Genomic DNA, 25,063 nt, shown 5'->3' on the forward strand with positions numbered 1-25,063 from the left:
GGTGAGCTTGCTGGCTGGCACCCTGCTGTGGGTGAGCTTGCTGGCTGGCACTCTGCTGTGGGTGAGCTTGCTGGCTGGCACTCTGCTGTGGGTGGGCTTGCTTTCTGGCACCCTGATGTGGGTGGGCTTTCTGGCTGGCCTGGCACCCTGCTGTGGCTTGCTGGCTGGCCTGGCACCCTGCTGTGGCTTGCTGGCTGGCCTGGCACCCTGCTGTGGGTGGGCTTGCTGGCTGACACCCTGATGTGGGTGGGCTTGCTGGCTTGCACCCCTGATGTGGGTGGGCCTGCTGGCTGGCATCCTGCTGTGGCTTGCTGGCTGGTACCCTGCTGTGCGTGGTCTTGCTGGCTGCCACCCTGATGTGGATGGGCTTGCTGGCTGCCACCCTGATGTGGATGGGCTTGCTGGCTGACACCCTGCTGTGGATGGGCTTGCTGGCTGACACCCTGCTGTGGATGGCTTGCTGGCTGACACCCTGCTGTGGATGGCTTGCTGGCTGACACCCTGCTGTGGATGGCTTGCTGGCTGGCATCCTGCTGTGTTGGGCTTGCTGGCTGACACCCTAATGTGGGTGGGATTGCTGGCTGGTACCCTGATGTGGGTGGGCTTGCTGGTTGGCACCTGATGTGGGTGGGCTTGCTGACTGGCACCATGCTGTGGCTGGCTTGCTGGCTGGCACCTTGCTGTGCGTGCCTGCGTGGGTGGCTGCTGGCTGGACTGACTGGCACCCTGCTGTGGGTGGGTAGGTTGGTGTCGGCTGGCTGGCCTCAGTGGCCTGGCACCTTACTGTGGGTGGCTGGCTGGCGTGCTCGTCTGAGAGACGAGGGAGGCCTGTCAGACTCAGAACATTAGGCCCAGTGCGCAGAGGCGTAATGACATTGTGTGCATGTCCCGCATGCTTCTGCGTACTGGGTCTGCTGGCTTCTGGGCCTCAAAAAGATGGCCACGGGCCCACGGAGACCCATATCAGTGATATCGGTCTAGTTTGTGACTGATACCGATGTTTTGAAAAAATGCTGATATTAGCCTGCAATAATCAGTCGATCCCTAATATTAACCCTTCACCTTCCTATATCCTGCCCATTTGAACAGTAACACCGTCATAGACATCGTGCTACTGTATGTAACCAGTACATTAACTCCTTCACTGCCCTTTTCCTCTGTGTATGACCTGTACATTAATGTATTTAGTAGCATTTAGTATAACAATTCGCAGACATGCAGAACAGTTTATTATGGGGTATCATTACAGAGTAGGGAATACTCTTTCCTCTCAAGCTACCATTTTTGTTAATTTAAAGGTCCAGCAAGTCACTTGCACAAGTGCTTTTTGACTTCTCAGTGATAGTCACATGTTCTGGTAAACTTACATCCATAATGCGTGAAAGGACACGTGGTGTTTTCTTCAACAAGTTGAGACACATGGAGTTTCTATATATTGTAGTACAGATTCACTATATTGGTATTGAACTTTTCTAAGTTTGTGCACGAAAATTGTAGTCATTCATGGAAAGTTTGCATCTTTTAGTAATTTATTTTGGTTTTTATAAAAAAATGGTTATTGACACAGAAGCATAACCGACATTATGTCATCTTCATATATCATCATGACTTTTTGATAATGGTGTAAAGAACAAGGTCACATAGAAGTGGAGGAAGCTATGCTACTTTGCTGGATTCCTCAGCTGAAAGCATTGTGGTGTTTTTTAAATGATGACATTTTAAACTTCTATTTATCTTCTAATTAGTATTCAAATATACTTTAAAAAAAGCCCCATACACACGATCAGAAATTCTGCCAGCAAAAGTCGGATGTGAGCATTTGGTCAGAAATTCCGACCGTGTCTATGCTCCATCGGGCTTTTGAATGCCAGCCAGCAAAAGATTGAGAGCAGGTTCTCTATTTTTCGGTTGGAAAAATTTCCGATCGGAAATTCCAATCGTCTGTACAAATTCCGACGTGCAAAATTCCTACGCATGCTTGGAAACAATTTGAACTTAATTTTCTTGGCTCGTCGTAGTGTTGTACGTCACCGCGTTCTTGACAGTTGAAAGTTCAGAGAACTTGTGTGACCGTGTGTATGCAAGCCAAGCTTGAGCGGAGTTCCGTTGGAAAAGTCATCCAAGCTCGTGTGTACAGGGCATTTAGTCAAGTATTGCATTTTCTTATTAAAATTTACCTTTCATTTGCTATGAATTACAAACCGTAGTGTTTTCTGTATTAACAACTTTAGGTGTTAAAATCTCAGTTTTGGTTACATACCATGTGTTAGACCAACTGCAGGTGCAGCGTACAGCCTGCTGTCAGCATCCTGACAAGATCAATGACAGGTTGAAATAAGCAGAGGCTGCAAACGGATATATGCTCATCCGAGTAGTACTTGCATGCAGGTATGTGTGCACATGTGTATAGCCTATGCTTATTTCAGCCTTTCATTGATCTTCGCAGGCTCCTGGCAGCGGTGCTGTACGTTGTACCTGTGGCTCCCTGTAAGAGAATTACACCCATAGGCTGTTCACCTTGTCTGTGTCCCATCATGCCTGAGAAAACCAACTTGTATCAAATGGTGGCAACATTTGTTTGATTGTTGTTCATTTAATCGTGTGTGTGCGTTTGTGTTTTTTTTTTACATAAAATATAAAAAAAAAAAACGTAGTTTCTTACTACTTTAAAAATTGTTTTTCATTAAATATTTTGCATGTTTCACTTTCTCCCTTTTATCCAGTTTAAGGAGCAAATCATAAATGAAACAGTAGTAAAAGTAACAGAAGTAATGAAGGATAGGCTGTCGCAGAGCCCAGACTGGATGTCAGACAGCAGTTCCTCTTCAGCGCCAGAACCAGAACAGACAAGTTCTATGGGCTCTCTGTATGACTGGCTTTTGGCCTGCAATAATTGCAAAAAAAGGATACTGGGCATACGTTACCAGTGTAGGTAAGGTTGCTTCTGTATTGGGAGGGTTATGTGGAAAGTTGATCACTGTCTATATTGCAAACAACCAAAAAAAAGAGACCACATCCCTCCTTTCCTAGATCTGGAGTTACTGGGTAAATATATCAATTAAAAAAACAAAAACCAGGGGGTTAGGAGTCACCACTTTTGGGTGTAATTCCGCTTTAATGTCAACAAAAGGTGTGAGACAATCTTCCAATGAGAATACCTGTTCTGGTGACGACTATAGTAAAAGAAAATTCTCCTGACTTTGGAGATATTTCCTCTCACTTTCTGTTGCATCTCCAGGACAGGATGTAAAAGTAAAATTTCCCAATGGAACCTAGTTAAAAAAAAAAAAAAAAAAAAAAAAAACTCAGTTTACTGAAAATGGCAATAATCTGATATCTGCACTCATCAGCAATGAGAAATGGGACCAGGAGAAACATTATTTCAATGTAAAAATAAATGGAAGCCAAACTAATATATTTTTGCATCAGTACTGTTTGCTATCAGAAACTATTCTACATTTGAATTATTTTTATTATACCGGATTTAGCCCCCGTTCACATTGACAGTGGCTTTGAAATTATGCAACGTCACCTGAAATTGCCCGATTTCAAAGCTGCATTTCAGTGAGACTTTGAAGACATCTTTGTGGCTTCTTACATGCTTGGATGTCTATTCAAGTCACACCGAAATTGCCAAAAGTAGTGCATGTACAACTTTTTCAAATCTGTGCGGCACCACAAAGTCGGTGTTGGACCGATTTAAACGATTTCTGGCAATAGGATGTGACTCAAATCGCATGACAATGCAAATGAAAGCTTATATAGTGCCAACAGTTTGAGCAGCCCTCTACAGAATTACCATTTTTTACCACTTTGCATTAAATGATATCTAAGGTCAAATCATAAATTCATTTCTACATTGCATTTTAATTTATTTAAAATGTATTTCTAACCTACTAATATTCATCTGAATGATTTTTAGGAATTACACACAATTACTTCCTTGAATTCTGTGACATAGTTAGTCTGGTTGAAAAAAGACACAAGTCCATCCAGTTCTACCAATAAAAGGAAAACTTAAAAAAAACAAATCAAACCCCAAATACACAATCCTATATCCACAGTTGATCCAGAGGAAGGCAAAAAAAAACAAAAAAAAAAAACAAAGCATAATCCAATTTGCTCCAGCAGGGGAAAACATTCCCCCCCCCAAAGAGAGCCAATTGGATATTTCCTGGATTAACTTTACCTGTAAATGTTACTATCCAGTTATATTTTGTATATTTGGAAAAGAATTCAGGCCTTTTTAAAAAGTAATCTATAGTGATGCACCGAAATTTCGGCCGCCGAAACATATCGGCCGAAAATGCCCTTTTCGTCAATTTGCCGAAAGAGAAAAAAGGCCGATAATGGAGCCGAAAATGGGGTGTGGCCTGGGTGGGGGCGGGGCCCCGCCCCTGGTGACGCCCATCATAGCGCAGGAGAGCCACCTCCGCCGCCTTTTTGATAACAGCGCCGGGAACATCACAGCTTTCATTTCAATTGCTGTGTGTTCCCGGCCGTGCGCCGTCACACGCAGCCCCTCCCCCTTGTCCGGGCACTTAGATAGACAGATCATCCGCAGGATTGGACGGATGATCTGTCTATCAAAGTGCCCGGACAAGGGGGAGGGGCTGCGTGTGACGGCGCACGGCCGGGAACACACAGCAATTGAAATGAAAGCTGTGATGTTCCCGGCGCTGTTATCAAACAGGCGGCAGAGGCGGCTCTCTTCCCTGCACACAGTGCACAGGCTGGCTGCAAAATGGCACACAGGCTGCAATGGGGCACACTGGCTGCAATTGGCTGCAATGGGGCACACTGGCTGCAATTGGCTGCAATGGGGCACACTGGCTGCAATTGGGCACACTGGCTGCAATTGGGCACACTGGCTGCAATGGGGCACACTGGCTGCAATGGGGCACACTGGCTGCAATTGGCTGCAATGGGGCACACTGGCTGCAATGGGAGATGCCTCCTGTACCACGTCCTCTGTCTCTGACCATCTCCTGTTCCATGTCCCCAGTCTGACCATCTTCTGTACCACGTCCCCAGTCTCTGACCATCTCCTGTACCGTGTCCCCAGTCTGACCATCTCCTGTACCGTGTCCCCAGTCTTTGACCATCTCCTGTACCGTGTCCCCAGTCTCTGACCATCTCCTGTACCGTGTCCCCAGTCTCTGACCATCTCCTGTACCGTGTCCCCAGTCTCTGACCATCTCCTGTACCGTGTCCCCAGTCTCTGACCATCTCCTGTACCGTGTCCCCAGTCTCTGACCATCTCCTGTACCGTGTCCCCAGTCTCTGACCATCTCCTGTACCGTGTCCCCAGTCTCTGACCATCTCCTGTACCGTGTCCCCAGTCTCTGACCATCTCCTGTACCGTGTCCCCAGTCTCTGACCATCTCCTGTACCGTGTCCCCAGTCTCTGACCATCTCCTGTACCGTGTCCCCAGTCTCTGACCATCTCCTGTACCGTGTCCCCAGTCTCTGACCATCTCCTGTACCGTGTCCCCAGTCTCTGACCATCTCCTGTACCGTGTCCCCAGTCTCTGACCATCTCCTGTACCGTGTCCCCAGTCTCTGACCATCTCCTGTACCGTGTCCCCAGTCTCTGACCATCTCCTGTACCGTGTCCCCAGTCTCTGACCATCTCCTGTACCGTGTCCCCAGTCTCTGACCATCTCCTGTACCGTGTCCCCAGTCTCTGACCATCTCCTGTACCGTGTCCCCAGTCTCTGACCATCTCCTGTACCGTGTCCCCAGTCTCTGACCATCTCCTGTACCGTGTCCCCAGTCTCTGACCATCTCCTGTACCGTGTCCCCAGTCTCTGACCATCTCCTGTACCGTGTCCCCAGTCTCTGACCATCTCCTGTACCGTGTCCCCAGTCTCTGACCATCTCCTGTACCGTGTCCCCAGTCTCTGACCATCTCCTGTACCGTGTCCCCAGTCTCTGACCATCTCCTGTACCGTGTCCCCAGTCTCTGACCATCTCCTGTACCGTGTCCCCAGTCTCTGACCACCTTCTGTACCGTGTCCCCAGTCTCTGACCACCTTCTGTACCGTGTCCCCAGTCTCTGACCACCTTCTGTACCGTGTCCCCAGTCTCTGACCACCTTCTGTACCGTGTCCCCAGTCTCTGACCACCTTCTGTATCGTGTCCCCAGTCTCTGACCACCTTCTGTATCGTGTCCCCAGTCTCTGACCACCTTCTGTATCGTGTCCCCAGTCTCTGACCACCTTCTGTATCGTGTCCCCAGTCTCTGACCACCTTCTGTATCGTGTCCCCAGTCTCTGACCACCTTCTGTATCGTGTCCCCAGTCTCTGACCACCTTCTGTATCGTGTCCCCAGTCTCTGACCACCTTCTGTATCGTGTCCCCAGTCTCTGACCACCTTCTGTATCGTGTCCCCAGTCTCTGACCACCTTCTGTATCGTGTCCCCAGTCTCTGACCACCTCCTGTATCGTGTCCCCAGTCTCTGACCACCTTCTGTATCGTGTCCCCAGTCTCTGACCACCTTCTGTATCGTGTCCCCAGTCTCTGACCACCTCCTGTACCGTGTCCCCAGTCTCTGACCACCTCCTGTACCGTGTCCCCAGTCTCTGACCACCTCCTGTACCATGTCCCCAGTCTCTGACCACCTCCTGTACCATGTCCCCAGTCTCTGACCACCTCCTGTACCATGTCCCCAGTCTCTGACCACCTCCTGTATAAAAATATTTTTTTAAAACAGTCATTTTCGGTATCGGTGCTGTTTCGGTATCGGTTTTGGTTTTCGGCCTAGTGTATTTTTCATTTTCGGTATCGGTTTCGGCACCAAAAAACCCATTCGGTGCATCCCTAGTAATCTACTGAGCTGGCCAGAACCACCTCTGGAGGGAGTCTATTCCACAGTTTCACAGCTCTTACTGTGAAGAAACCTTTCCGTATTTGGAGATGAAATATCCTTTCCTCCAGATGTAAAGAGTGCCCTCGTGTCCTCTGTGAGGAACCTTAAAGTGAATAACTCAACATCAAGTTCACTCTATGGACCACTGATGTATTTATACATGTTGATCATATTCCTGCTTATTCTCCTCTTTTGTTGAGAGAATAAATTCAGTTCCTCTAATCTTTCCTCAAAGCTGAGCTCCTCCATGCCGCTTATCAATTTGGTTGCCCTTCTCTGCACTTTCTCCAGATCCTTTTTGAGAACTGGTGCCCAAAACTGAACTGCATATTCCAGATGGGTCTTAATGATTTGTACAGGGGAAAAATTATATGTCTCTCTTCTAAAGTCTATACCTCTCTTAACCACTTCTGGACTGCCCACCACAGCTATACTGCTACAGGGCGGCCTAGCAGTGGGAACCGATGTACCTGTACTAACCATGTATGAGATACAGTGGGCGCGCGCCCGCCATGGCAATTTGCCCGCAGGTCCGGAGGACTCGATGTTCGCCAGCCACCTGCAATCATGGTGAAGAGAAGCAGAACAGGGATCTACTTCTGTAAACAAGGCGGATCTCCGTTCTGACGTGACAACTCAGAGATCTGCTGTTCCTAGTGATCAGGAACAGCGATCTCTGTGTTGTCCCAGTAAGCCCATCCCCCACACAGAACACACCCAGGGAACACAATTAACCCCTTCCCTGCCAGTGTCATTTATACATTGATCAATGCATTTTTTAAGCACTGATCACTGTAATAATGTCACTGGTCCCCAAAAAGCATCACATGGGGTCAGATTTGTCCGCAGCAATGTAGCAGTCCTGCTAAAAATGATAGATCGCCACCATTACTAGTAAACATGATTAAAAAAATAAATAAGAGTCCAAATATCTATCCTATAGTTTGTAAACACTATAACTTTTGTGCAAACCAATCAATATATAATCGCTTATTGTGATTTTATTTTTTTTCACCAAAAATACGTTGAACACATCAGCATTGGGATATGTATTGTCAATAACAAATTAAAGCTCCAGGTAACACTGTTCAAGCAGTTACCAAAACAGTTTTTTTTTTTTCTTTTTTGCCTTTTGGTATAAATGTTCCTATTGTAAGCACCCCTGCCAGTGTTAAATGGTTTGTTATCCATCTAACTTCCACTTTTGCCTTATAAGGAAAGTTGAAAAGTAACACATTATAGTGGCTGGATCACCAAGTGAAAAAAAAAAGGAAAAAGCCTAAAAAAGAAAACAGATGCAGCCACCACATCCAAGAATTGGTGAGCAGCATTATACAGTTGTGCTCAAAAGTTTGCATTGTGAAATTTTGGCATTGATCTTGAAAATATGACGGATCATGCCAAAAAACTGTCTTTTATTTAAGGACAGTGATCATAATGACAATAGAAATTACCCAAATGGCCCTGATCAAAAGTTTACATACCCTGGAATGTTTGGCCTTGGTACAGACATACAAGGTGACATACGGTACACAGGTTAAAATATTCATTAAAGGTTTATTTCCCACATCTGTGTATTTTCAATTGAGGTCTGTATGAATAGTCAATGAATTTGTTGGCTCTCACGTGGGTGCACTGAGCAGGCTAGATGCTGAGCCACGGGAGCAGAAAAAAAATGTTAGACCTGAGTAACAAGATAATGGAATTTTATAAATATGGGAAAAAAAAATAAAAAATCTAAAGCCTTGAAAATGCCAGTCCAATGCCAGTGCTGTTCAATCACTTCTTATGAAGTGGAAAATTCAGGGATCTCTTGATACCAAGCCAAGATCAGGTAGACCAAGAAAGTTTGCAGCCACAACTGCCAGAGGAATTGTTCGGGATGCAAAGACAAACCCACAGGTAACCTGAGGAGAAATCCAGGCTGCTCAGGAAAAAGACAATGTGGTTGTTTTTAAGGAGCACAATACTTGAACAAAAATGAACTGCATGGTCAAGTTGCCAGAAAGAAGCCTTTACTGCACCAATGTCATAAAAAAGCCCGGTTACATTGTGCCAAATACCTTAAAGTAAAGGCTTCTTTCTGGCAATTTACATTATGATTTAAAAAGGAGCCAAACCGCTATGTGATAATAAGTGGCTTCATATGATCACTATCCTTAAATAAAAGACAGTTATTTGGCATGGACAGTCGATTTTCAATATCCATGTGAAAATTTCAGGATTTCTGCCAGGGTATGCAAACTTTTAAACACAACTGTATTAAATTTTTTAAGGTTTATTCCTATTATATACAAAGAGTTGCCTCCGTGTGGCTGCTATTCCCCCTTTATTTTTGCGGATTTTGGAAGTAGTCCTCGACAGTGATTTTAACCATTTCCATTTCCTACGGTAGTTTTGTTACAGCTGTAGATATTTCTGCTTACATTCACATAGTTGATTTTTATTTATTTTTTTGCTTTTTTTACTTGAAGAAAACCAAAGTATTAACTCTGCCTTTGCTTCCTAACAGCACTTGCCCATCATTTAGCATCTGTGAGTCATGTGAGGCTGGTGGATGTGACCATGATCCCAACCACCTGTTTTTGAAAATGAGGAGACCATTGGAACCCAGTGCAGAAGAACCACATCCACCTCCTACCTTCTCCATGGATCACGTCAAGTATGTCATGCTTGTCTTGTAATGGGTTTAGCATTGTGGTATGTTCATGTGCAGTCGCCATTCATTTATTTTCCATCACAGATTACAGAAACAAATGCACAAGACATTCCTGAAAGCAGAGAAGCAACGTCTGAGAGCAGAAAAGAGACAACGTAAATCAGAAATGAAGGAGTTGGAGAAGCAACTAAAACTCCATCGTAGGTTCCATCGTTGGCATTCCTTAGACTCCCCAAACCCACCAGCAGAGAACTCGCCAAGCAGTCCTCTTGTGTAAGAACTTATTTGGTATATTTCCTGATAAAAGGAAAATAACTTGACTAATACTGTATATTAAAAGCCCTTATTGATCACAGTGATCGCTTTCCAAAACAAATATTTCAGATTTGTATTGCTGGCATACTAAAGCACATGCTGGCTTCTCTAACAGTATCTCACAAGGACATCTGTAGGGAGAAATATGAAGCCAAGTAAGGATGTCATTGTCTGGCAATGGATTGTCCATTAAGTAGAATAAACAAGATAATGCTCAATTTTAAAACAATATACAAGTTTTTACATCATTAAAATATAATGAATCAATAGGATCCTAAAAAGTCATAAACACAAATCATTGCCAACATCGCCTTGCGACGGATTTTTAAATGTCATGTACATTCCAAATTCTGTTTGGAAGTCTGTTTGCTTTGCTTCATCCATACCCAGTAGTATTAGACTCTTATTGTAATAAAAATGACCTGTATAGACTTTCACTGTCATAGGTAGATACCCATTTCCCAAATGTCTTTTTCTGAATAATGTCCATGTATCAATTTTTTTTATGCATAGTTCGAATTAAATCAACAAATAATTATTATTATCATTATCTTTTTTTACATTAGCCTTAACAGCCCTGCTTAGACCTATTGTAACCACCAGTGTCAGATACCTTTAGCCCTACTCTGGAGATCTTCACTGTTTGTCCACTAACGCCACATGCACACTGGGCATTTAGGGCACAGGTGTGCATCGTACAGCCCTGAAGCCGGCAGCCTGTCAAACTATATGAGAGGCTGACAGCTGCTGTGGCTGGATGAGACTAGAAGACGCACCGAACGGTACTTGCCTTTAGGGCAATATGCGCTCAGGGACGAATACCCGGAATGCAATTTATTGATGACAAAGTTAAAGTTGAATAAATAGGCCCATAGCAGAAATGTAAAATTTGCACTGATTCTTGGGAGGTGTACAGGTGGAAGAGCTAAAGTGTTTAATATCTACTTACCATTATACCCTTCAGGTAGATCATAAAGCAAATGAACAGGCTGCAAAGATATAGTGCAGCAGCTGCTAGTGGTCTCATTTTTACATACCTTTTAAATGAGGGAATCCTGCGCTGCTATAACCTTACATTTTTTATACTTCATGGCAGTTCTCAGATCTAGCCAGCCTTCTCTCTTCCACATATTCTTTTTGACTATCACTCTGATAGGCAGTCTTCCTTTCCACTGCTTAAATGAGTGTGGAAACTGACATGTTGCATCAATCTGGGATTCACTCAAGATGCTAAATGGGTTTGTTTACTAGCTTTATGGTACTGACCATTATTTTATTCTTACCCTTGTAGAATTCCCATGGAACCTTGCACCCAATTCATCCCTACACTTAGTGCTGTGTTCGTGGATGAGAATTTACCTGATGGGACTCACCTACAGCCTGGAACCAGGTTCATCAAACACTGGAGGATGAGGAACACAGGGAATGTGAAATGGAACATGGACACAAAGGTAAAGAACTTATTTTTTTTTTTAGCCTCTTATTATCATAGTTTCATAATTAGTAAGGTTGAATAAAGACACCAGTCCATCCAGTTCAACCTGAGTGAGTGTCTACCCCTATCCCTGTACATGGCACACTCACATTGGTCCCTACACTGAAAGAGCTCACAATCCAAGGTCCCCATTCATATACTAGGGCCATTTTTTGAACAGAAGCCAATAAACCTACCTGCATGTCTTTGGAGTGTGGGAGGAAACCGGAGTACCCGGAGGAAACCCACGCAGGCACAGGGAGAACATGCAAACTACAGGCAGGTAGTGTCGTGGTTGTGATTTGAACCAGCGACCCTTTTACTGCTAGGTGAGAGTGCTAACCACTACACCACTGTGCCGCCCTTGGAGGATACAGATTATGTCACTTCCGGTGTGAGCTAATGTTGTCCTAAGGATTGTCCATTGCTGTGTGAATTATCACAGTACCAGAATTTGGCAGATCCTGTGTGAATCATCAAAGTACCAGAAATTTGAAGTTTCTGTCTGAATTATTGAAGTTCCAGAAATTTTAATTTCCTGCGTGAATATCCAAAAGGTCATAAGATCAGATCAGATGCATATGCTAGACCAGGGGTAGGCAGACTCGGCACTCTAGCTGTGGTGAAACTACAAATCCCATCATGGCTCTGTCTCTAGGAGTCATACCTGTGATTGTCAGGGTCTTGCAATGTCTCATGGGACTTGTAGTTTCATCACAGCTGGAAGGCCGAGGTTGCCTACCCCTGTGCTAGACAACAGTTCAGGTAAAACATGCAGCAGAAGCTGCTGGAGTGGAGATTATAGTCTCTGATGCCTGGACACAGGTATGTGAAGCACCGTGGGGCTGCTATTCTCAGAGTTGAGCCAGTTCTGTAAACAAACACAAGGAAGGGGTAAGTGCCACCTAAGTGCAGTATCATGAGGGGTTTATTAAAACAATGGTTAAAAACACTTGCAACAAGTAAGATGAGGAAAGGCTTATTGTGAACTTGCTAATCTACCAGAAGGTCCTGAGTCCTTCTCCTGCATGGTCTGCCGGGTACAGGTTCCCTGGAAAGCCTTAGGAGGGGAATGAAAGTTCCTGTGGTGTGTAGGAAGTCCATACCAAATCAGCCTGGAACGGCAGATGTTTCGTCACCAGGAAAGGACAGAGTTGCTGGAATGCTGAATGGAAATGGGCTATGCGCTCGGAGCAGTCTGCTCCTCCAGAACAAGGCATGGATGCAAGCTGCCGCGTTTCCGATATATCCATCCGTACATGTTGTAGACACCTTAGTGTTGGGCATAGCACAGTCACATGTGAATGCAAAGATCTTTTGTTATCTTTTAAAAAAAAATGATTAAAACTTACTACACCTTAAGAGTTTTTTTGTGTTTCCTTGGTGGAGTCTTATCCCTCAGCCGCCATCTGGAGGTGATTACACAGCGGCGAGATACCTACCTAGGATTCCTCTGGTTCATTCAATCTAAGCGCCTTTTGACCTACTGTAAAAAGTGGTCAGACACCTTTAGTGAGTTGCCATCTACCTCATGAGCACTCGTGGTGAAGCTTTTTGAAGGCACATCAAACCAGAAGATTCACATTTATATATTTATGGCGTTGGGCTTGTCCCTTTTGGACTTTATATATATTTATTTGCCTTTTAAATCATTACTTGCTTTTTCTTAATACTGTTCAAACCCAATTCATATATTTGCCTTGATGTTTTTAGCAACAACACCTTTACATTTGACTTTTTATGTTGTTTTAATAAACCCCTTGTGATACTGCACTTGGGTGGCTCTCCCCCCTTCCTTCCTGTGTTAATTACCAAAGTACCAAAAATTATATTATTCTAGTGCTTTACTGTGCATCCTGTAAGACGGTTCTTGTCGCTCCTAGTAATTATGATGAGAAAACAATACCAAGGGATAACTTGTCAGTCAGGTATTTGATCACCTGTGCTTCTTCTTTAATTTTTTAGCTGAAATTCATGTGGGGAAATCTGACATTAGCATCCTCTTCCCGAAAAGATGCTCCTGTACCATCCTTGCTTCCTGGTCAAGTGGGCGTTCTGTCAGTGGAATTTGTAGCTCCAGCACTGGAGGGAACATACACCTCACACTGGAGGCTTGCACATAAGGGTGAGCAATTTGGACCTCGGATCTGGTGTAGCATTACGGTTGATTCTCTTCCTTGTACGGACAACCTTGATGATCTGGCGAAAGAGATGTCTTCCATCAAAATCAGTAGCCAGAAAGACCAGGAAGAGGTGAGTGCCAGCAGCACTTTATAAGAATGACACAGCGATGATCTTACTTATTTTATATCTGATATTTGGAAATTTTTGCCAATATATTGTTTACACCAGTATGTAATAATTTGAAATATATATATCTATAAAACTATTTGTAATGGGCAGGAGGAATACAGTGCTTCCCAGATCAGGGGATGTCCAGTTAAGGAGTCACTAACCACAACTTCCAGTCACTTGAGGAGCGCAGACAGTGACCGAGAAATGTACATTCCTTCTGTCGATCTTCTCACGGCTCAGGTAAGCCTTATATTGGTTAAAGTGGTTTTTGCTGTAAATAAAAAAAAACAAAAAACATTACTCTTCTATGTAGTAACTAATTGGGGTCTACTAAAGTTCATTTAGGAACATGGGGGGATGTATTAACTAAAGCTGGGGCACATGGAATCTGGTGCAGCTGTGCATAGTAACCAATCAGCTTTTTTTTTTTGTCAAAGCTTTATACCCATTCACCTAAAAAAAAAGTGTCAAAAATAAAAACGCAGTACACAGGTTTTTAAAGTAATTTATTAAGGCAGCTCCAGGGACTCTTCCGATTTCTTCTCCCTCCTCCGAAGATGTCTTCTGCCTCTGCCAGTTCTTCTCTGCTGATGTCTTCTAGCCTGCTCCGGTTCTTCTCCCTCTGTCCGCTGTATTCTGCCTCTGCTGGGTCTCCTCCTCTCTGCACTGTCTTCTCCCTCTATTCTTCCTCCGATGTTGACTCAACGCTCTCTCCCACTCTAATGCTAGTTGCGTGGTGTGCCACTACTTCTATTGGCATTAGGTGGGGTCACCGAGTGATGTCATCTTCACAGCCGGGCACCCACTGCGCACGCCGTCATATGCCACACAGTCATCTGGGACATGTGACCGGTCCCATTTGACTGTGCGGCGCGAGGGGAAGTGATGTCACCAGCCCGGGCAATGAAGAAGGCAGACTATGAGGGACCTCCTAGCAACAGGCATTTAGAGGTGAGTGAAAAAAAAAAATTCCCAATATTTTTATTTTTTTTTTATTTATTTTTTTTAAGAATTTTTTAAACTATTTTTTTTTTTTTGGTGGCAACACCACTTTAAGAGGCAACCCCCCCCCCCCCCCCCCCCCCTCACCAAGGTGGGGGGAAGACTTCTGCAGTTTTCAGAAGTCTGGAAAAAGGAGATTTAGGACAGATGGGTCATCGCCATGGTAACGCTGGGGTACAAGCTGGAATTTCTGGACTTTTCACTGTCTCACTTTCTGAGGTCAAGCATTCCCAAAGATCCAGAGAAGAGACAATCTCTGTTTTAGGCACTAGACTGATTAATATCTCAAATGGTGATCATACAGATCCCCACAAAAGAGCAAGGACTGGGGAGACGTCAGATGGAGACGCCAGACCCATTCTAGATCTAAGAGATCTAAATCCGTTCTTGAAGATCCGCTCCTTTCACATAGAGACGATCAGGTCGGTAGTTTCTATCCTTCTAGGAGGAGAACTTCTGGCATCAGTCGACATCAGGGATGCATATCTGCATGTCCCTATATTTCCCGCTCTTCAAAAGTTTCTGCGGTTTGAGTTAGAACAGCAGCATTTTCCATTTGTAGCCCTACCCTTCAGGCTAGCCACAGCACCCCGGGTGTTCAAGGTGCTGGCCCCACCTCTAGCCAGGTTAAGGGCACAGGGCATAACAGTTTTAGCGCACCTAGACGATCTATTGCTAATAGATCAATCGCACCACAACCAACTATCTGAAAAGTTTGGGTTGGGTTCTCAACCTAGAAAAATCTTCCTTAATACTGCAAAAGAGACTGGAGTACTATGGTTTGGTCATAGACACAGCCCAGGAAAGGATGTTCTTGACTCAGGCAAAGATCAACTCCATCAAGGAGCTGGTGGGGATGGTCAGGTAAAAGGGTGACCCCTCCATTGCATGAGGTTACTAGGAACCATGGTGGATTCGGTCAAAGCAGTTCCCTATGCCCAGTTTCATTCAAGACTGTTGCAAAACCATATCCTGTCCGCTTGGATCAAAACAATTCAAGCTTTAGACTTGCCAACGCAGCTGTCCCCAAGAGTGTCCCAAAGCCTCACTTGGTGCTTACTAACCCAGAATCTGCTGACAGGAAAATCCTTCAGACCAGTCATCTGGAAAGTGGTAACAACGGACGCCAGCCTTACTAGAAAAGACCACTGTCCAGGGAAAGTGGTCAAGAACCAAAAGAACCTTGCCCATCAATATCCTAGAGATTCAGGCAGTACGTCTGGCTCTAAAGACCTGGACTTTCAGCTTACAGGATTCCCTTGTCAGGATTCAATCAGACAATGCCACAGCTGTGGCCTATATCAATCAATCTCCAAGGGGGCACCAGAAGTCTCTCAGCGCAGAGAGAGGTGAACCATATTCTAACTTGGGCAGAAAGGAATGTTCCGTGTCTTTCGGCAGTATTCATTCCAGGATTAGAAAATTGGCAGGCAGACTATATAAGTCGCCAGCAGTTATTCCCAGGGGAATGATCTCTCCACCCCGACATATTTCGGGCTGTTTGCCAAAGATGGGGGACTCCGGACTTAGATCTTCTAGCGTACAGGTTCAACATGAAGTTAGTCAACTTTGTGGCCAGAACAAGGGATCCACTCACATGCGGAACAGATGCGTTGGTGACTTCATGGGAGCAGTTCTCACTGACCTATGTATTACCCCCCCCCCCCCCCCCCCCATTCAGTTGCTGCCTCGATTTCTTTGCGGGATAAAACTGGAACGAAAGCTGGTAATTCTGGTGGCACCAGTATGCAGAAATTGTAAAGATGGCAGTGGAGGGCCCATGGTCCCTCCCACTAAGGCCAGATCTGCTCACACAGAGACCGATATTCCATCCTTCCTTACGGTCTCTAAATTTAACGGCTTGGCTATTGAAACCACATTCTGAAGAAACGTGGGCTCTCCGGGTCAGTTACCTCTACCCTCATTAATGCAAGAAATCCAGCTTCCAGAACTAAATATTATAGAGTCTGGCAGGCTTGTGTTTCCGGGTATGAATCCAAGGGTTGGCACCCTTGGAGATACAGGCAGAATTATTGCCGTTCTACAAATAGGGGTAGAAATTCAATTGAAAGTCCAATAGTGCAGCGATACACAACAGTTTTAAATGTGATTGTCCATAAAAAAACAAATGTGGGTAAAAACAATGATTAAATCAAGGCATATAATCAAGCAAAGATGGCAGATGGCAAACTTGGATGGCCCCCTCCAGACTTGATGGATGGATCACAGGAGTAACCAGGTACATCAGTGTCAGATGACAGATGATCAAAACTCACATCAGGGAATGGATTAAAGCAATCATCGCCAGAACAGAAGAAAAGGAGCAACAATAATGAAACCCTCTAAGGGTATAACACTTAAAATTTATTGTAGTCTACTTACAGAGTGACAGCAACATCAGAACATATAAAAAAATCTGCGGTATATAACGTGCTTGCATCAGCCAGCCTGACATGTTTCATCCTATGTGGATATCATCAGAGGCGTGGGGTCACCAATATGGTATTTGTACATTGAATCCCCTCTCAAGCGTCTCTTCTCCAGAGAGAATAAGTTCAGTGCTCACAGTCTTTCCCCATAGCTGAGATACTCCAGTCCCTTTATTAGCTTTCTTGACATTCTCTGGACCCTCTCTAGCTCAAGCACATCCCTTCTGAGGACTGGTGCCCATAACTGGATGGTATACTCCAGGTGCGGCCCGGACCAGAGTCTTGTAGAGTGGGAGAATTATCGTTTTATCTCTGGAGTGATTCCCTTTTTTAATGCATGCTAATATTCTGTTGGCTTTGCTTGCTGCTGCATTGCTGAGCCTGTCATCTAGTAAGACCCCCAGGTCCTTTTACATCCTAGTTTCCCCCAGTGGTTTTCCCCCTAGTGAGTAGATTGCATTCATTTTTGGCACCCAAGTGCATTATTTTAAATTTTTCTACATTAAACCTCATTTGCCATGTAGTTGCCCACCCCATTAATTTGTTCAGATCTTCTTGCAAGGTCTCCACATCCTGCAGAGAAGTTATTGCCCTGCTTAGCCTAGTATAGTCTGCAAATACTGAAATTGAGCCATTTATCCCATCCTTCAGATTGTTTAAGAATAAATGAAATGGGATTGGTCCCAGGATAGAACCCTGGGGGAACCTGCTTTCTACACCAGACCATTCCGAGTCCTCCCCATTTATCACCACCCTCTGGACTCGTCACCATAGCCAGTTTTCAATCCATATACTCACCCTTTGATCCTTGCTGACAGACCTTAGTTTGTACAGTAAACCTTTATGGGGAACTGTATTGAATGCCCTTGAAAAATCCAGATATACCACATCTACGGGCCTTCCTTTATCTACATGGCAGTTCACCTCCACAATGGTCTGGAAAACACTTGACTGGGTTACTTAAGGACCCTCGGGTGTAAGCCATCTGGTCCTGGTGACTTATTAACCACTTCCCGACCAGCCGTCGCAGTTAAACTGCGGCAGGCTGGCATAGCTGCTCGTGCCATCATAGCTGTACATTGGCTCTTTAAGATGCTGCAGCAAGCGCGCCCGCCCACAGTGTGTCCCCGGAGCCGATGTGCATGCCCGGCAGGCGTGATGACCGCCGGGCACCCGTGTTCTCTTGCGACAGAGCGAGAATCGGGATCTGTGTGTGTAAACGCACAAATCCTGGTTCTGTCAGGGGAGAGGAGAGAGGGATCGTGTGCACCTACTAAGTAGAAACAAACAATCTCTCTCCTCCACTAGTCAGCCACATTCCCCCCACAGTTAGAAACATACACATAGGGAACACACTTAACCCCTTGATCGCCCCTAGTGTTAACCCCTTCCCTGCCAGTGACATTTATACAGTAATCAGTGGCTATTTTCAGCTCTGATCGCTGTATAAATGTCACTGTTCCCAAAAAAGTGTCCGATGTGTCCGTCGCAAACCCGATAAAAATCGCAGATCACCTCCATTATGAGTAAAAAAAAATGACAAAAATGCCAGAAATCTATCAGATTTCTGGCAGAAATCAACTGCGGTGGTGGGGACGGGAAGGGGTTAAAGGCCTTCTCCATTTTTACATTGGCGTTAAGCCACCCAGGACTTTTATTAGCTCTCTTAAATGTATTTCCTATCGGGATGCATTGGCCAATACCTTTATTTAATATGCTCTTAAAGCACTCCCAATTTTCCTCAGCGTTTTTTTGTTCCTAGGATTTTATCTAATTTTAAATATCTTCTAGCAAGGAGCGCAGTTTAGGGAAGTTTGGCTTTATATTACCCTTGTGTTTCCTATTTGTGTGATTAATTATTGGCATCCATTAGGATCGTGTGAATTGATATATGGGATGGTTTTAAGCTTTTGTACATTTAAAGGATTTACACTACGAGAGTTTGATTCAATATTTTATTGGTAATGATATATGGTAGTGGGAAATCTAGACTTTTTTTAAATTGAAAAGGCAGTGCATTACCCAACTCTCAGCGAGTCTTATGGCTTACCACAATCATAACTATTCCGTTATCTTCAAATCAAAAATGTTTATACTCCGAACACTAATACTAATGCCCCTCTGACACAACTTTCAGATTTTGAATAGGTATGTAAAGACAACCCCCATACTAAAGGTCTTATCTCTTCCTTATACTCCCAAATGTTACCCAATTCAGATTCAGCTAAACCACTATACACCCAGAAGTGGAAAGCTGATCTTGGTCAAACCATTGACTTAGAGGACTGGTCCAAGATCTGGTGGGCAACAAAATCATCTTCCGCCAATGTTCTAGCATTGGAAGCCAATTACAAGGTGCTGACCCAATGGTATTTGGTGCCTTCCAGAATAGCCAAATATGTACCTACCTACTCAGCTCTTTGTTTCTGAGAATGTTTGGAATTGGGCACATACCTCCACACATGGTGGACCTGTCCTATATTCAGGGTTTTTTGGAAATATATCTTTGAATTGGCTTCCAAAATGTTCAAGGTGGATTTGCATCCCGACCCAACTACTGCATTACTCAATCTGAAACCATTGTGCTTAACTCGCTCTCAATTTAAACTTTTTGTCCAACTACTTACTGCCGATAAACAAACAGTTGCTAAAGCATGGAAATCTCCCTCATTGATTATAGCCGAGACAAAATAGAGGATGTATAACTCCATGATTCAGGCTAAAATAGCCGCCATAGACCAAGATCAAATCGCCAAATTCGAAAAACTTTGGCACCCATGGATCTTTCAATGAGAATGTTCTCTTGCCATGGTAATTGATCCACGTATATCCAGACTTTATCCACATTGGCTTTAGGACCTGCCGATTGGACACCCCTATCCTAGTCTTTCTACTCCCTTTCTTTCTCACTGCTGTTTAATTTTCATCCCCTTTAACCTCTCATGAATTCGAAGCTCTCGCTCCTACAGAATTTTTCTCTGCACACCAACCTATTTCCATTACCTATTAATTCTTAGAACTGATTTAACATATTGGTAATATTTAGAAAAACTGTTTGTTTGTTTTTTTGTTTGTAATTACATGACAATTTATAGATATCCCGTACAAATTAAATATGTATACATATACCTCCATAATACTGAGCTTCAACTCAATTATCATTTTTAATTTCATTATTTTACCTGTAATCACCTTGCATGTACTAAATAAAATCATTTGACAAGGAAAAGGCAGTGCATTAAACCAGGAGAATCTACTACCAAACCCATTAGTGTTTTTACCTTTCTTTAATAGACCTGTAAAATAACTGGTGTGTTTTTGTTTTTTTTCGATTTAAGGTGGAGAGATCATGTGTGCACCAGAGAATTATTTGAGAAAAAATACTAACATTTCTCTGTAAAGTGTGGGTTTTTCACTGTAATATGTGGAGATTGGATATTATTTGCTTCCCTTTGTGGTGTATGGATTGAAAAAGTTTAGACATCGCAGCAGATAGGTCATACTTTTAAACAATGTACTCCAGTTGCATTTAAAAGTAAACTGGTTTTCACCAAAAGCCAATTAAACTACAGCAGGGGGTGTATCACAAGCATCTACCAGGTACCTGCATTTTAGATGCCTTAGGTGCCTGTCACATTCTGTCCTTTATTTTTTCACTTAAAGGAAAACAGAACAGCCCAACTCTCTTTTGGTTAGAGGGATCATTAGCAAAGTGTAAAAGGCAGAAGTGGGCAGAGAGGTTCCATATATTTCCACAGGTTTCTGTAAATTTCCGTGAGTTATGTTGTAGCATAATTCAGAATATAGCCTATCCCCCAGGCTTTCCCTTTGCTTTTCAGAAGATCAGCGCAATCAGTTTCCACTGGTCCAAACTCAATGCTAACCCAAAGCGAAATAAAAAACATGTGTTTTAAAATCTAGAATCAGGTAAACCGAGTTGCCTTCAAAAGCAGTTCATTATCCCTTCTCTTCTGTTCAGGATTTGCTATCATTTGAATTGCTGGATATAAATATTGTCCAAGAACTGGAGCGTGTTCCCCACAATACACCTGTAGGTGAGTCTGTAAAAAAAAAAAAAAAGTGGTTATCTTACTCTGTCAGTGTGTGAATTGTAATATTTGTTTCCTGGAGTATGCCCTAATAGTTTGTTCTTCTTCAGATATGACACCCTGTATGTCTCCTCTGCCACATGATGGACCTTTAATTGAAAAGCCAGGATTGGGACAAATAAAAGAAGAGAGTGATGGTGTTGGTGAGTATGTCATCGAAACATGAATTGCAGTTTGCGTGATTCACACACGACAATATCTGATCATTCAATAACCATCTGTCAGCCAAAAGCTGTGACAGATCTAATGTGCCAATACTCTACTTATGTATGGATGTATGGGCACATCACTAGTTTACCTTGCATACATAATCCAAATAAATTATTATGTATTATTATGCAGGGTTATAATTTTTATTCATTGCACAGTATATACATTATATTCATTTTTAATATGTCACTATTTATCACTGTAGTGGGATAGATTCCTATTTGCACTTTAGTTCTATTTGGACATTGCACTTTATTTATATATTTATTTATGCATATTTTTTAGGTAGCGCCGCATTTATTTATCTATTTGTATTCACTTACTTTTGGTGTTGAGATCACCACTTTTTGTGCTGGCTGCTTCCTGTGTATGTGATTTAATTTATTTAGTTAACTAGTTAATAGATAGGTGGAGCGCATTAGTATTTTTTTATATACTAGTTTACCTTATTAAATGCATTAAAAAATATATCTAAAGAAGAACTACATTCACCTTTTAAATGGCATTGAAAATTTTGGTGTTTCACACGTGGCCGTAGTTAAATAGTTAGTCCGGTTAAAAAAAAGTCCATCTAGTTCAACCCATAAGATAAACACTGTGGTTTTGGTCACTGAAGCCCAACCTCCCCCACTCCAATTCCCTTGTGAAGACTGAGGAGAAGAATACATTCAATACCTCCATCTCCCCATACTTTCTAACCAGATTTCCTTCCTCATTATTTGTGAGGCCAATATGGTCTGTCCTTTCTTTTTTACTGTTTATTCTTAAGGAATTTCTTGGGATTTTTTTTGCCACCCCCCGCTATGTGTCTTTCGTGTTCTATCTTAGCCACCCTAATTGCACCCTTACATTCCTTGTTGCATTCTTTTTAAAGTCTGAATGCTGATGATAATCCCTCAGCCATGTTTAACCACTTCAATACAGGGAACTTAAACACCTTCCTGCCCAGACCAATTTTGAGCTTTCAGCGCCGTCGCACTTTGAATGACAATTGCGTGGTCATGCTACACTGTACCCAAATGAAATTTTTTATCATTTTTTCCCCACAAATAGAGCTTTCTTTTGGTGGTATTTGATCACCTCTAAGGTTTTATTTTTTGCGCTACAAATAAAAAAATCCCGAAAATTTGGAAAAATAAATATATTTTTTTTGTTGCAGTTTCACAACTTTGTAAATAAGTACGTTTTCTCCTTCACTGATGGGGCTACACTGATGGGCACTGATAAGGCGGCACTGATGGGCACCAATGATGTGGCACCAATGAAGTGGCACTGATGAGGTGGTATTGATGGACACTGATATGTGGCACTGATAGGTGGCATTGATGGGCACTGATAGGCGGCACTGATGGGCGACACGGATGGGCACTGATAGGTGGCACAAATTGGCACTGATAGCTGGCATGGATTGGTATGGATGGGCGGCACAGATGGGCATGGATAGACGGCACAGATGGGCAAGGATAGGTGGCACAGATGGGCATGGGTGGGCACTGATAGGTGGCACGGATGGGCACTGATAGGCGGCACAGGTGGGCACTGATAGGCGGCACAGGTGGGCACTGATAGGCGGCATTGTTTTATGTTATACTGTACTAATGGATGCCAATCGGTGCCAAACAATAATGCATGCCAATCAGTGATGCCCATTGTGGGCACTAATTGGCATCCATTATGGACACTGATTGGCATCCATTGTGGCACTGACTGGCATCCCTGGTGGTCTAGGGAGGATTACCTTTTGCTGGGCATCCCTGGTTGTCTGGTGGCGTCCCTGGTGGTCCAGTGTGGGCATCCTCGGAGGGGCTGTGCTGATAATCGATCAGCACAGACCCCTCCCCCCCCGTCAGAGGAGCAGCCGATCGGCTCTCCTCTACTCGCGTCTGACAGACGCGAGTGAGGAAAAGCCGATCACCGGCTCTTCCTATTTACACTGTGATCAGCCGTGATTGGACACGGCTGATCACGTGGTAAAGAGTCTCCGTCGGAGACTCTTTACCGAGATCGTAGTTGCAGGGTGTCAGACTGACACCCCGCAACAACGATCGCCGCGATGTGCGCCCCCGGGGGCGTGCAGCGGCTCATAATCCTGATCACGTCATATGACGTCCGATCAGGATTATGCAGCCACTTTGCCACCGTCAATTGCCTATAGGGCGGACGGCAAGTGGTTAAAGGCCATATCCTTTGCTTTTATATGTAATTTTACATTGGAATTAAGCCACCCAGGACTTTTGTTCACACTTTTACATTTATTTCCCAATGGGATGCACTGGCTAATGCCCTTATTTAATATGCTCTTAAAGCAAAAATGTATATCTTCTAGCAAGGTTCATAGTTTGGGGAAGTTTACTCTTTTGAAATTCAACGTCTTTTTATTCCCCTTATGTTTCCTATTTGTGTGATTTATACTGAAGCTAACTGAGCTGTGATCACTGTTTCTTAAATTGCCCCTTATTTCCACATCTGTCGGGTCTGTATTGTTGGTAATCAGTAGGTCTAGTGACGCTTTTATTTCTAGTTAGTGTGTCTACCATCTGACCCATGAAATTGTCCTGCAAGACATTTAGGAACTGGCGAGCCTTAGATGAATGCGCGGTTCTTTCTGCCCAGTCTATGTCTGGATAATTAAAATCCCCATTATTATGACACTTCCCATCCTTACGGCTAATCCAAATTGTGATAGGAGGTCCGTCTCCCCTTTCTCCCTCAGGTTAGGGGGCCTATAGCATACTCCCAGTATTTTCCCCTTAGTTTCATCCCTTTTTGGAGCTCTAACCATAAGGATTCCACCTCCTCCCTAGCTCCCTTAGCGATGTCATCTCTCACATTCACTTGTACATTATTCTTGATATACAGGCATACCCCTCCCCCTTTTTTAACCCTCTCTATCCCTTCAATACAGGGAATACCCTTGAATGGTTGCCAGCCACTCATGAGAGCTGTTGAACCAAGTCTCTGAAATTCCCACAAAATCAAATTCCTCCTTGTAACAGTATCTCTAGTTCACACATTTTTTCCGCCAGGCTCCTGGCATTGATGAACATGCTATGCAGTTTAGACCGGTTGCATACTGTCCTCTTATTCGGTGTTCCGAGATTGCAAATAGGACTTGTTACTATACTTACCTCGGGTTCAATGTGCTTTAGTCAACCTACCACTAATGCCCCCAATATTACCCTCTGGAATATGCTCCTAGCTGTCTATCTCTACCTCTGGAATCACCTAGTTTAAAAGCCCCTCTAACTTTTCAGCCATTTTCACTCCCAGCAGATCTGCTCCCTCCTCATTTAGTTGCAGTCTGTCCCTTCTATAGTACTGCTGACTGACTGAGAAGTCGGCCCAGTTCTCCAGGAACCAAACCCCTCCTTACTACACCAGCTCCTAAGCCACTTGTTTACTTCCCTAAGACTACCTTGGGAGGTCCTTTTCCTCAATTTAGCTCTTAAGTCACTAAAATCATTCTTTAGGCCTCTGACTTTGTCATTGGTGCAAGCGTGCACCATGACAGCCGGGTTTTCCCCAGTCCCTCCCAGTAATCTGTCCACCAAATCTGTGATGTGCCTAGAAAATCTCTTTTCTTGTGCCTGCACCTCTGTCTTTACCCGCCTCTGTGCTGGCCCCTGCCGGCACCTGCCGTGTACTTTCCCGGCTCTCCTTTAGTATGGAGGGACTTCTCAGTGCTGACAGTTGCTTCC

The 25,063-nt window shown here is 43.9% G+C and overlaps 1 protein-coding gene across 2 annotated transcripts in view; it reads left to right on the plus strand.

The window, feature by feature from the left end:
* NBR1 (NBR1 autophagy cargo receptor) overlaps positions 1-25,063 on the plus strand; it is a 187,981-nt gene that overhangs the window by 106,298 nt on the left and 56,620 nt on the right. For both annotated transcript variants that reach the window (XM_077459505.1, XM_077459506.1), the window contains exons 8-15: positions 2,724-2,932; positions 9,385-9,534; positions 9,616-9,804; positions 11,138-11,297; positions 13,286-13,573; positions 13,724-13,855; positions 21,026-21,101; positions 21,206-21,298. In XM_077459505.1, coding sequence (XP_077315631.1) covers positions 2,724-2,932; positions 9,385-9,534; positions 9,616-9,804; positions 11,138-11,297; positions 13,286-13,573; positions 13,724-13,855; positions 21,026-21,101; positions 21,206-21,298 — 1,297 coding nt within the window. The remainder of the gene's footprint in view (positions 1-2,723; positions 2,933-9,384; positions 9,535-9,615; positions 9,805-11,137; positions 11,298-13,285; positions 13,574-13,723; positions 13,856-21,025; positions 21,102-21,205; positions 21,299-25,063) is intronic.

Source organism: Lithobates pipiens, unplaced genomic scaffold (genome assembly GCF_037356315.1).
Source record: "Lithobates pipiens isolate NorthernLeopardFrog02 unplaced genomic scaffold, aLitPip1_a1.2 Scaffold_28, whole genome shotgun sequence".
NCBI classification, from domain to species: domain Eukaryota; kingdom Metazoa; phylum Chordata; class Amphibia; order Anura; family Ranidae; genus Lithobates; species Lithobates pipiens.